The following is a 13,107-nucleotide window of genomic DNA, read 5'->3' on the forward strand; positions in this document are numbered from 1 at the left end:
CCTACCATTCATTGGTTTATGCCCAGGAAGTGTTTTTTCTTCTTTTGTGATAAATGTCTTGTTGAGCATTTTCTTCCAAAATAACCCAATCTCATCACAATTGAAGACTTGTTGAGGTAGGTATTCTCCTTCTTCTATAATTCTTGTAAAGCTATTGACAAATTTATCTGCTGCTGCTTTGTCAGCACTAACTGCGTCTCCATGTCTGACCACACTATGAATTCCTGTTCTTTTTTTAAAGTTGTCAAACCGACCTCTGCTACCTTTGAAATCATCATCATCTACCTCAGAACTTGATCCTGAAGTCTTCTTTTTCAAATCTTGATAAATCTGTTTAGCTTTCTGACAGATTGCATTTTGAGATGTTGTATCGCCTGCCATTTCTCATTCTTTGATCCAAATTAGTAATAGATTTTCCATTTGCTCAAAAAGAAGCCCTCTGACATTCAACCTTCAAGTTCCCTTAGCAACCTCAGCTACCATAAGTTCTTCTTTCTTAGCCAAAATGGTTGATATTGTAGAATGACTGGTTTCATATATTCAAGCTAGCTGCATAACTTTCACACCTTCATGATGTTTTGCTATTATTTCTTTCTTCTGTTCAATAAAGAAAATTTTTCTGTTTTTTTTTTACCTCACTAGCTTTCCTTTTGGGACCCATTTTGTCACACGGTAAAAAAAATTCACTCTATAAAAAAAAGATATGCAAAATATGGTATTATTACAAATTGTACAACACTAAGACAAGGGATACAAAGAACATATCGTCACCTGAAAAAAAAAGTAAAAGTTCAAAAAAAAAACTTTTTGAAATAAAAGTTAACATAAGTGTAAAGAGCTAATAAGCTTCATTTCGGCAATGAAAACATTACTTAAATTAAGGGGATATTAAATCCCACATAGTTTTAAAACCGAATAAGAAACTCAAAGATTGGAATCAGAGAGTTTCTTGCCGAATATAGTAAACTATAAAGTATCGGCGACACTAGCGTTAGCAAATGCAAGTGATCCTAGTACGTAGTACAATACCGGACGACTCGTTGCAAAGGTGGGGGAAGTTCAGATCGCTATTCTTAGGTATTTTCCATAATGTAAAAACACATTTCCTAGGAAATATATGCTGTTATTACATTATGGAGAGAGGTCACTACCCAGACCGGTTTCAGCCTTTTTTGAGGCTTCATCAGTGAGTAGCTAGACCTAATGCCAAAGTGTATAGCGAAAAGAACTTATATACTCTGCGAACGAGTTATCCAAACAGGTGCAACCATTAAGTTACTTAAGCTTCATTTCGGCAATGAAAACATTACTTAAATTAAGGGGATATTAAATCCCACATAGTTTTAAAACCGAATAAGAAACTCAAAGATTGGAATCAGAGAGTTTCTTGCTGAATATAGTAAACTATAAAGTATCGGCGACACTAGCGTTAACAAATGCAAGTGATCCTAGTACGTAGTACAATACCGGACGACTCGTTGCAAAGGTGGGGTTGAGTTTCTTATTCGGTTTTAAAACTATGTGGGATTTAATATCCCCTTAATTTATCCCCTTTAATCCCCTTAATATCCCCCTAAGGTACTAGAGAAAATGGTTAATGCTAGACTATTTTGGTATTTAGAAAGCAACAATCTTCTCTCCAGTACACAATGTGGGTTCTGTAGACATCGTTCAACTTTAAACCATTTGTTTAGAAATTTGTATGAGAGATGCATTTCTGAAGCAAGAACATCTTGTTTGAGTTTTCTTTGACATGGAAATAGCTTATGATGTGGCATCTTAAAAGACCCCTATAACCTGGGTTTCAAAGGATACCTTTCTGTATTTATTAAAACTTTCCATCTAGGCAAACTCTCCAAGTCAGGGTTGGAAATATACTATCTCGACCATATCAACAAAAACAGGGTGTTTCTCAAGGCTCTGTCTTAAGTGTGACACTTAAAGTTAACTCAATCACTGAACAGCTTCCTCCCACTGTAGACGATGTTCTATATGTTGATGACCTCACAATTTACTGTCACTCTCATAACATGAGGGTAATTGAAAGACAACTTCAGCAAGCAATTGATCATGTTTCTCTGTGGGCTCTTAGTAATGTGTTTAGGTTTTCAACAGAAAAAAGTATCTGGGTACACTTCTTTCAACAACGCTCTTGTACACCCAGATCCTGATTTAAGAATGGAACGAACTGTTATTCCAGCAGCTACAGAAGCCAAGTTCTTGGGACTCATCTTTGACAGAACACTTACATTTCTTGCACACATTCATCAAGAGAAAAGTGCAAGAGGGAGTTGAACCTCCTTCGCACTCCATCCTCTACTGAGTGGGGTGCTGATCGATCTTCATTGCTCTGTCTTTATTGTACACTTATATGTACAAAGCTGGATTATGGGTCTCAAGTCTATGGTTCTGCAAGACAGAGTAACCTGCAATGGTTGGATTCCATCCATCATCAAGGTGTACCTTGATGATGGACGGAATACCAGGATGATGGATGAAATACCAGGATAGCTACTGGTGCCTTTCACACATCACCCACTCAAAGTCTTTATATTGAAGCAAATGAACCGCTTCTATCACTTTAATGGAAATAGTTGTCTCTTAATTATGCCCTAAAGATAAAGTCTCTCCCAGATCATCCTACATGGACTCGTCTCTTTTGTCTGCATTGGGATACATAACAGCAAACATAACAGTAGGTTTGCACTCTATCCTGCAACCTCTCACTTTGTCAGCTACAGAAGTCTTATACTCCATCATCTGTCTACCTGCAATTGTTCAATGCACACAGAGCAGCACACTGATTTCTTTCCCATCTATACTGATGGTTCAAGAACTGATACCTCTGTTGGCTGTGCTGCTATGTTTCCTGACATTATCTCCAACCAGATTCCACCTGATTGCAGCAATTATACAGCAGAGTTACATGCCATTCAGCTTGCACTTGTGCATATAAAAAACTGCTACTAAAAATGTATAATTTGTACTCATTGTGTATATATATATATATATATATATATTTATATATACATACAATGTATATATACTATAGTTCTTTACAGGCTATATTCTCTCCTAATGTATAATCCACGTCCAGTGCGTTATGAGGTGTTACATCTGTTATACAAAATGAAAATCCTTAATTTTTTAATGTTCAGTGGTGCTGGATTCCCAGCCACATTGGAATTAAAGAAAATGAGGCTGCAGATGCAGCTGCTCAATCAGTTCATACTTTCTCCGCATACTACTTGACAGTACCATATACAGACTACAGACAGTTTATAAGATCAAAGCTAATTGCTCAGTTGCAGTTATCATTCCAGGAAGCATTGACAAACAAATTATATCACATTAAGCCTGAAATTAAGCATTGGTATTCTAGTCAATTTATAAAGAGAAGAGAGAAATTTGTTCTTACTAGGCTCTGCATAAGTCATAGTCATCTTACACACTGTTATTTACTGTAGGGCTCTTCCATGTGCAAAAAAATGCAATACATGTCTCACTATTTGTCATATTTTGGTGGAGTGCCAGCACTTTACACAAGAGAGGAATGAAATTTTTACCCATCTAGCCAAGCTCAGGCAGATGACGTTTTTAATTTTTTACAAAGAATTATTATTATTAATTATTATTATTACATTACACCTCCAGGAGTTTAAAGACTCATCAAGGGAGGGCACCTACTCTGCAACTCTCTGTCTCTACCAACTACAACAAACTGCAACTACACCAACGCTATATACTGCCCATCACCACCACTAGTATTTTCACAGACAATCACATTAATTTGTACAAACACATTTGACTGCTTAACTTAACTTTTGTACATATATATTATTTATTAGTTTATTTTTTGACTAATTATGTATTGCTATAGCCTTTGATCTCATATATTTGTGTAACCTTGTAATTTTGTGTACATGTAGATACCACATTGCTAAACTTAATTTTTATGCATGCATATTGTATAATAATTGCTTTTTGCCTATTTATGTACTGCTGTAATAATATCTGTTGTAATTTTATCTGTATGTAGATGCTGCATTCCTTGGCTTGGTTTTGTACATGTATTTTGTTTATTAACTTGTATTGTGGACTATTTATGTACTACTGTAACTTTTGACCTTGTATATTGCTGTGCCCTCTGCAATAATCCTGTTTATATATAGATGCTGCATTGTGTATCTTAATTTTTATACATGCATATTGTTTTCAATTTTCAAGAAATTAACATAAACTAGGTTGTATATTGGCTCAAGGATTTTAATAATTGATACTAAGTAAAAAACACCAACAAGTTTCACCAACTTAGCTGTCTGGCTTCGTCAGGGTGTATAAAAGAGATACAAAACAATTTAAACTGTTCATGAAGGAATGAACCAAATACAATTGTATTTTTTTACGAATACAGAAGAACGCATACACCAAACGCATGGAGTGTGTATGATATCAACTGTTGTTATGCAGAAACGTTCTGTAATTAGCAGTGAAATTTAACTCTGGCATGCTTAATGATCTTATGAGAGTCTTCCAAATATCAGCTAGAATTAAACATTGATTTCTGTTGAGGTTGCATTTAGAACAGTTACTGCTATAGCTTCTTTTATGTTTCAGGAGCAGAAATCTTCTTCTAAATAGGGCATGGAGCTTTTGTCCCATTCAATGATATGGTTTGTCCTCAAGAAATGAAGGGCTAACCCAGAGTTATCTTCTCTGTTGTTGTTGTTTACATCTCCGACATGTTCTCTTTTTCTTATTTCCAAACTTCTTGAAGTCTGACCAATGTAATTTAATCCACATGAACAGGGGATGTTATAGATACTGGCGTATTTGAAGAAGGCATAACTGTCTTTCGGAGATCTTAAAAAGTGGCAGATAGTCTTTAAAGGTTTAAAAGTCACTTGTATTTCATGTGGCTTGAGGAGTGTAGCAGTCTTTTTAGAAACTGTCCCTGAATGTGACGAAAGCTCCATACCCTATTTAGAAGAAGATTTTCACTCCTGAAACATAAAAGAAGCTATAGCAGTCATCTGTTCTAAATGCTACCTCAATAGAAATCAAGGTTTAATTCTTGCTGATATTTGGAAGACCCTCGTAATATCATTAAGCATGCCAGAGTTAAATTTCGCTGCTAATTACAGAAAATTCCTGCATAACAACAGTTCATATCATACACGCTCCATGCATTTGATGTATGCGTTCTTCTGTATTTGTGAAAAAATACAATTGTATTCTGTTCATCCCTTTACGAACAGTTTTGTATCTATTTTATACACCCTGACTAAGCCAGACAGCTAAGTTGGCAAAACTTGGTGTTTTTTTTACTTAATATCAATTATTAAAATTCTTCAGCCAATATACAACCCAGTTTATGTTAATTTCTTGCATTCATTAGATGGTCAAAAATAACATAGAGTTTTTTCAATTTTTAACTATTTAGGTATAGCTATAAACTATAAACTATAAACCAAACCAAACACTTACAGTATATTTGGCATATCCTTGAAGGATATCATCCACACTGCATTTTGGGGGAGGGGGTAAGAAAACACAGTCATTCTGAAGATCCAGAATGGCAGTAAGTCACTCTAGGCCTCCAATAAGCAAGATGTTGATGTGTCGCTAGGTAATAAATGACATCTACCACCTAGAGGAGTAGGTTCATTGCAGATAGCTTCAGCATTTAGTCTCTCTCCAGAATAGTAGAAATTGAGGAACAAGGAATGAGAAGAAGATTTTATTTAGTAGAAGGATATAGAATATAGAGGCTAATAACTATACTTCATTTACCGTAGTATCCCTTAATGGAAAGCACTTCCTTTTGGACATGCCTATGTGCTAAGCATTAAAGGTAGGTAACTACCCAGACATATTTTCTATATATATGATTAGATAGAAGTCTATCACTTTATTATTAAAATACTCTGAATTAACGATAGATGTTTCTGATTCAGAAAGCTTTTTTTTTCATTTTGTTATTAAGTGAATTATACTTGCTTGCCAACAAATTATATTTGTTGGCAAGCAGGTATTAATTCAACCTTTGTATCTTTTTGGGTCAGGCTCCAACTCATAAGACTTTAGTAAAGGTCAAAACTGGTCTAGTTAGTGACCCTTTCTTAATGCTTATTAGGCATGTCTGAAAGGAAGTAGCCTATTCTTGAAGATAGGCTACTGGTGTATACAGTAGCCTATCTTCAAGTTGGCATGCAAATCTTGTCTATGCACATTTGGGTAAAAGAATTAAACAAGAATATAATTTCTTGCAAGTATAATTTACATGATATTTATCTTCTATATTACCAAAGTTCTTCCACAAATTTTTGTTTTGCTGCTTTTACATAGTTTTTATACGTTATTCTCTGTATGTCCTTAGGACACTTGCTACTTACTTTCCAGGAATTTTTTTTTATAATTTCTTCTTTTTTGAATGACTGTCTCCAAATTCTGTGGCCTGAAGTTTTGATTTTTCTCTTTTCAGATAAATTCAGCACATGATCCTTGACTGATTGAGCCTGCATTTTATTTAGATTTTGCCACTGAGTCCTTGAGGTTCAGTTTGTTTTCAGATTAATTTTTTTTTCTCCAATAATATTTGTAGACTGAAGTCTACAGTTTGTCTCTGAATGTGTTCAATATCGATTGATTCTTTTTAAAAGTTTTGTGCATATTTTCTTTTCAGTGCAGGTAACTTCTGTTATACACTTTTGTTATCATCATTTTCGTATATACATGGTTTCATTTCAGTTCATAAGGACTATTGCTGTTTCCTATCCAAGATCAAGGAGGCTTCACGCATGCACCTTGTTTCCTACCCTCCATCCATTGTGCTCACTGTCCATTTTGTGTCCTTACTGCTATATTGGTGTATGCAGTATTGTATTTATCTGTAAATATAAAGATCTGAGAAAAGATGAAAAGCAAGAAATACTTTTAATAAGTTGTGGATGGTTTGACTACTATTAGTCACTGTATGTTCCACAATCTCAACATCCATGTATTAAGGCTTAAGTGCTAGGATGACATGTTGGAGGTTTAATGGAGTATTGACAGCACTAGGAAAGGATTAAAAACTAATTTTTATTGCTGCCAATATTTCATCTGTCACTTCTTCAGGGAGTACAAATAACACTTGTAGCACAAACATACACAAATAACACAATACCACGTTGGTGACTTTAAATCCTATTTAGGTGGAGAGCTTTCTATGGGCATTTGTAGGCAGCCTAGGATGTAAACTGGGACTTCTTATGTTTATTGTTTCCTAAATTTTGGGAAGTTTTATGTATCCATATTTGGTTAGATTAGGTTTATTTCTGAGCTGCTGCAGATTCCAAAAATGGTCTTTCCTTTTTAAATTTACTATGGTGGATTATGGTGGTTTTCTTCCAGATCCTATGACTTGTGTCTAATACATGGTTTTGCAAGGCCAGATTGACATTGTCAATAGTTGTGATTGAAGATGTAAGAATTAAGGGTTTCAGGTGACACACCTTGGATGTTGAAAGATATTGGCATTCTGATGAAAAAATTGCGATAAATCATGTAAGATCACTCTCGGTTAAGGCAAAGATAGGTTTCGGTTCATTGAAAGAATTATATTTTATAGTTAGCCTATTTCCTATTTTATTTTGTAGTTAGCCTATTTCTATGTTATTTTGTAGTTAGCTTATTTCTAAAACAACGAGCATTTTAAGTTTACGTTTTCTTTCTTAATCATTATAATTTCTGCATAGTCATATGATATTATAAAAACTTATAAAAATTATTATCAATATTATATGATACAAACTTATAAATACGTGCTTTATATATTATAAACTTAAAGTTTTCATTTGACTTCTGTGTGAAATTCATTCATGCATGCATTCCAAGTCTCTCGACTGAGTAATACAAGTTCTAAACATTTAAAACCACTTTAATAGAAAATATAATTCGCATATTTTCTGTTAAAGTATTAAATTTTGAATTTATCTGAGTAAACAATGAAAACATTTTTATAGTTGCGATAAATTCAGTAAATTTTGTTAAATAATGCAAATAATAACAACTTACGATGACGTCGCAACAAAACCTACTAAATAGCTGCTATTTAGTAGCATGATAGAGAGTAAAATGTAACAAGGTTGCTACGAACGTACTGGTAATAAATCTGGCAACCCTGCTGAAAGAAGTAGTGGTAATCTTGCATGGTCTGCCACTTAAGTAATTTGAGTTGCTGGTGTATAATTCATTTCCAGTAATTGTTAGTTCTTATTAATTATTACTGCTTAATTACCGCTATATATAATTGTGCTCTTTTTTAATTTGTGAACCCTTTTACAATGGCAGCTAGCACTAATAAAAAACTAAAATTATCACAGAAAGGAAGTGGAAGAAATTTCCAAGATGCCTGGACTGAACGATATGGTGTTATTGATAGAGGCGATAAAGTTCTCTGTAAATTGTGTGGTGAGCTATATCTGTGAGTAGAACTTGGAATGTAAGAAGATATTTTGAAACTAATGGTAAGCACGAATGGCTCCTAGAAAAAACTTTTGAAGAATGCAAAGAATACATATCGCAACATCTAAAACTGGCAGAATCACAATCAGGGACTTTAATTAAATTTGTTTCAGGACCTTCAAATTTAGTAGCTGCAAGTTACAGTGTTTCACATACTATTGTTGAACATGGGAAACCACTTAGTGATGGTGATTATATTAAAGAAGCTTTCGTAAAGTGTGCACCATTTTTATTTGAGGACTTTCATAATAAGGAAGCTATTGTAAAGAGCATGAAAGAGTTACCATTAAGTAGGAATACTATTAAAGACAGAGTCATATCAATGAATGCTAGTATAGAAAATCAAATACAACGAGACTTGAACTCATGTCATTGTTTTCCATTTGTCTTGACGAAACTACAGATATTATTGATTAGTATCGGCTGTTATTGCAAGGTATGTTCATGGTGATTCAAGTTGATTCTTTCCACAAGTATGATACCCTGGTGGAAAGTAAGCCCATAGGATTGTTGCGATCATCTCAGCGAAAGGAGATCATACATCTTATTAAGGCAGGTACCATGGCTGTTGACTTTTTCTGAGCAGTGTATCTTAAAGCTTGAATCGAGGTTACGTACAGGAGGAATAACATCCATGTCAGTCCTGCAATATTGCTGCATTGTTGGGAAAATCTAAAGAGTATTTAGTATGTGACTGAAGAGGAGGACACTGGCAACCCAAGATGGTAGCTTGGTAGTTAGGTTATGCTGCCCACTCAAATGCCTTGGAAATGTCAAGAGCAACTATAAAAGTTTCTCCAGTTTTTTTATTTAACCTCTAATTTTAATTAGAAGTTAAATAAAAAGTGACCCCACTTAAGTGGGAGAAGCTGCAGAAGAAGAAGAAGAAGATTTGGCAGACAAAGGATGTGACATCACCATGCTATGTGAAGCTTTCTGTGTAGCATATTGTTTTCACTCAGTCATACAGAAGATGAAATTATCTTCTGGATGGCTGACAAAAAACTGGTAATCTTCAGTTATGATAATCACTTGTAAATTTGAAACTTCTAATAAACAGTTAAGTCACTAGCAAGAGAAAAAAAATAGGTTTTTTTTTATATATGTGAATTCTACCTATCATGCATTTAATATCATAAGTAGGCTAAGGTATCATGGAACTTTACCAAACCAATTCATGTTCGCAATAAGTAGAATGATCTCACACTGAGTGAAGAAATGTGAAATTTAAAAGCATTTACAAGCTGTAAATGCTTTTACAGCTTATAATAGATTTAGTTTAATCCTTTATCCCAGTGAGAGCAAACAAAGTTTGCGCCTGAAACTATCTTCAGGACTATCTACAAGATCAAATCTACAAGCTTTTACAGCTTGTAGATTTGATCCCACTTTACAGCATTTACTAAATGCTGTAAAGTGGGATCAAATCCAATTTTAAGCATTATGCTTAAAATTGGATTTGATCCCACAAATCCATTGTAAGCATGTATGTTTGCTGGACTGTGTGATACTCTTGGCCATCCATGTCAGCACATGCTATTTGAAATTATTACTAAGAGTTGTGCAACTAACACAAAGTACCAAAGATCATAATTTTTATACTTTGAATCAGTATTTCATGGTTAAACCAATCAGAAAAATAGCATTAGTCTTACTTCATGAAAGATGACCTTTATCCTCCACTGACAACCAACTTTTATTCATTTGTGTATTATCTTATAATTCAGACAAATGTAGTGAACTGTTGTGAAATTCTTGTCCAGGAATAACATATATTTTGAGAACATTAATTCAGATTAGACTAAGTGTGGAGAATTCTGCACATTTATTATTATTCCTTTTAAAAGGAATTAATATAAAATACTGCACAGCACTAAATTGTGAATTACTATTTAAAGAACCTTGTAAGACCCTTCTAAGTAGCATATCATAATAAGAATTGTATGTGCATATCTGAGTTTTGGTTTTATTGTTTATAAATTTCTTTATCTGGAACTGATATAATTGCAGTATTATTCATAGTACTGTTATATAGTATCACATTAATAATTACCTTTATTTTTTTCCCGACATATATAGGGCAGCAGCTATGACACTTCGCACTGTGTTGTTATCACTACAAGCACTACTAGCAGCTGCTGAACCTGATGATCCTCAGGATGCAGTTGTAGCCAAACAGTATAAAGAAAATCCAGAAATGTTTAAACTTACTGCAAGACATTGGTCTCAAGTTTATGCTGGAGGTATTTATCCAGTAGTTGATACTTAACATAAAAACATGAGGTGATGATTACTTACTACTGATTATTAATAAAGTAAGCTGAATAATTAAAATAAAGCATAGGTCACATGTCTTAGACCTTTACATGTAAGAATGGTCTAAACTGTATTTTGTCTAGTAAAGCATACATAAAACTTTCCTAGTTTTTATTTTTATTATTATTTTATTTATTTATTTTTTTTAACATGCTTAAGAATATATGTGGACAATGCATTACCGAATTAAAATATGCAGTTTTTCTTGCAAAATAAAAAAAAAAGCAAACATTTCACTTAGTAGAAGTTTTTCCTCTCTTTAACATAAATTTTTTCATTCACTTTGTCCTTTCATTTTGAAACAAATGAGCCTATTTTTTTTTTTTTCTTTGAGGATTGTGATGATAAGTATCTGTGTGCATGAGAAGATAAAGAAGTCTTTCGTGCATTTCCAAAAAGTCTTGTTTTGAAGAATCAGACTGTAGTACATTGCTGTGGAAGTTAGATTAACTCAGACTATTTTTTCTATGAACATGAGGCTATATTGGAAACAATTTAAAAGTTTCATCCTTTTACCAGAATTTTTGTCTTGGTCATCTGATCTTACACAAATGGGAATTTTTCTATTTGAAGTGGCTCTGAGATGTAAGCAGTAAAACATATAAATCAGTTGGAATATTCTTGGAAATTGGTCTAAATAAGGAACAAAATTATATCTACAGACAATAAACAAGTCATTGTCATACAGTGACACATGTCTCTGATTCAGTATTGAGAATGTGAGTGATAATTCACTGTAAAATCATGGTAAAAGCAGCATTCACATTAGTTTTTTTTTTTTTTTTTTTTTTTTTTTTTTGTAGCCTGCAAAAATATCTCTTCTATTTTCTTTCTTTATCTTCATACCATTTTCCTGATCCAAGCAGCTAGAGTAAATGATCTAAATAAAAAGCTTTCTGCAAGAAAACTTGACTAATAGAGGCCTGTTTAGCTCACTGGAAGTGGTGCTTGCATCCCTCTGTACTAGGCCACACAAAGATAGACATAACTTCGAGTCTAGTCGCCGACTGGGGGAACTTTTTCTAAGCCTTTCTTCGAACAGTTCTCAAGTTAGTTAATCTCTGGCACGCAGGCAGGTTTTTTCTCCCGGAGACTGTTTAATTCCTTAAACATCCTTAGTAAGGATGTTTGAGGAATCCTGTGAAGTAATATGATCACATAGCACCTTAAACAGGACCTAGCTGTATACTATACAACAATGAGAAGTCTCTTTACGGCAAGAAAATGGAGCCTTTATAATAGATTTCTTTTATCATGTGATTTCAGTTTCAGATTCAGTTTCTCAGAACAGAGTAATTTATTTAGTAACATTTTAAAGTTATTAAATAAATTTCATCATCAAATCCCTGCTATGTGCCCTCATGTGGACAAGATACTGTGATAGTACTACATGAAAAGTTTACATTATTACTAACTTCCTGTTGAGAATTGAGAGTTTTTCTCATCATCATCAAGGGTGTACAGGATATGATAGTACTACATGAAAAATTTGCATCATTACTAACTTCCTATCCACAATTTTCCTCCAAATTAGTCTGTTACTTGTCAAGACTCCAACATTATCAGATCTTATATTTCTATCATCTAAGAACTTTGTACAGTATCATTCCATCTATATGTTGGTCTTCCTCTGAGTCGTTTTCCTGCCAACCTGGCAGAGAACACTCGTTTTGCTGATCTTTCCTCGCCCATTCTGTTTAAGTGACCATACCACCTTAGATTAGCTCTGCTAACGCATTCCTGGATGCTGACAATGTCTAGTTCTTTCCTAATATCCTCGTTTTTAATATGATATTGCCATTGATGCCATCTGTTCACACCTATAATCTTTCTCAGGACTCTCATATCTGCGGTCCCTAGTCTTTGGTCAAGTGTTTTACTTCTGACCAAGCTCTCAGATCCATAAGTTAAAACTGGTTTGAACACTGTCTTGTATACAGCTAATTTAGTGTTCCGACTAATTTCTCTCTCATTCCATATGAATTTATTCATTTGACTTAATACCATACCAGCTTGATTGATTTTGTTGTCTATTTCCATATTTAATTTACCATCTTCACTAAAAATTGTGCCTAAGTAGCTGAAATGTTTTACTTGTTCTATAGGTTCTCCAATGCAGTTGATATTTTCAATGTTTCTGCTTCTTTTCATTGACTTTGTCTTTTTAAAGCTGACCTCCATACCATATCTATTACAACAGTTATTCACTTTAGTAAGGGAATCTTGCAGACTTGTAGCGGATTTATTTAGAAGTATAACATCATCTGCATAAAGCAAGGAGCT

General features: G+C 33.9%; 1 protein-coding gene across 1 annotated transcript in view; it reads left to right on the top strand.

The window, feature by feature from the left end:
• Ubc4 (ubiquitin conjugating enzyme 4) overlaps positions 1-13,107 on the top strand; it is a 141,544-nt gene that overhangs the window by 66,781 nt on the left and 61,656 nt on the right. Inside the window, exon 4 of the mRNA XM_090395034.1 lies at positions 10,588-10,751. Within this exon, the coding sequence (XP_090251160.1) occupies positions 10,588-10,751 (164 nt within the window). The remainder of the gene's footprint in view (positions 1-10,587; positions 10,752-13,107) is intronic.

This window comes from Typopeltis vanoorti, chromosome 6 (genome assembly GCF_054136105.1).
Source record: "Typopeltis vanoorti isolate ZY-2024b chromosome 6, IOZ_Tvanoo_1.0, whole genome shotgun sequence".
Taxonomy (NCBI): domain Eukaryota; kingdom Metazoa; phylum Arthropoda; class Arachnida; order Uropygi; family Thelyphonidae; genus Typopeltis; species Typopeltis vanoorti.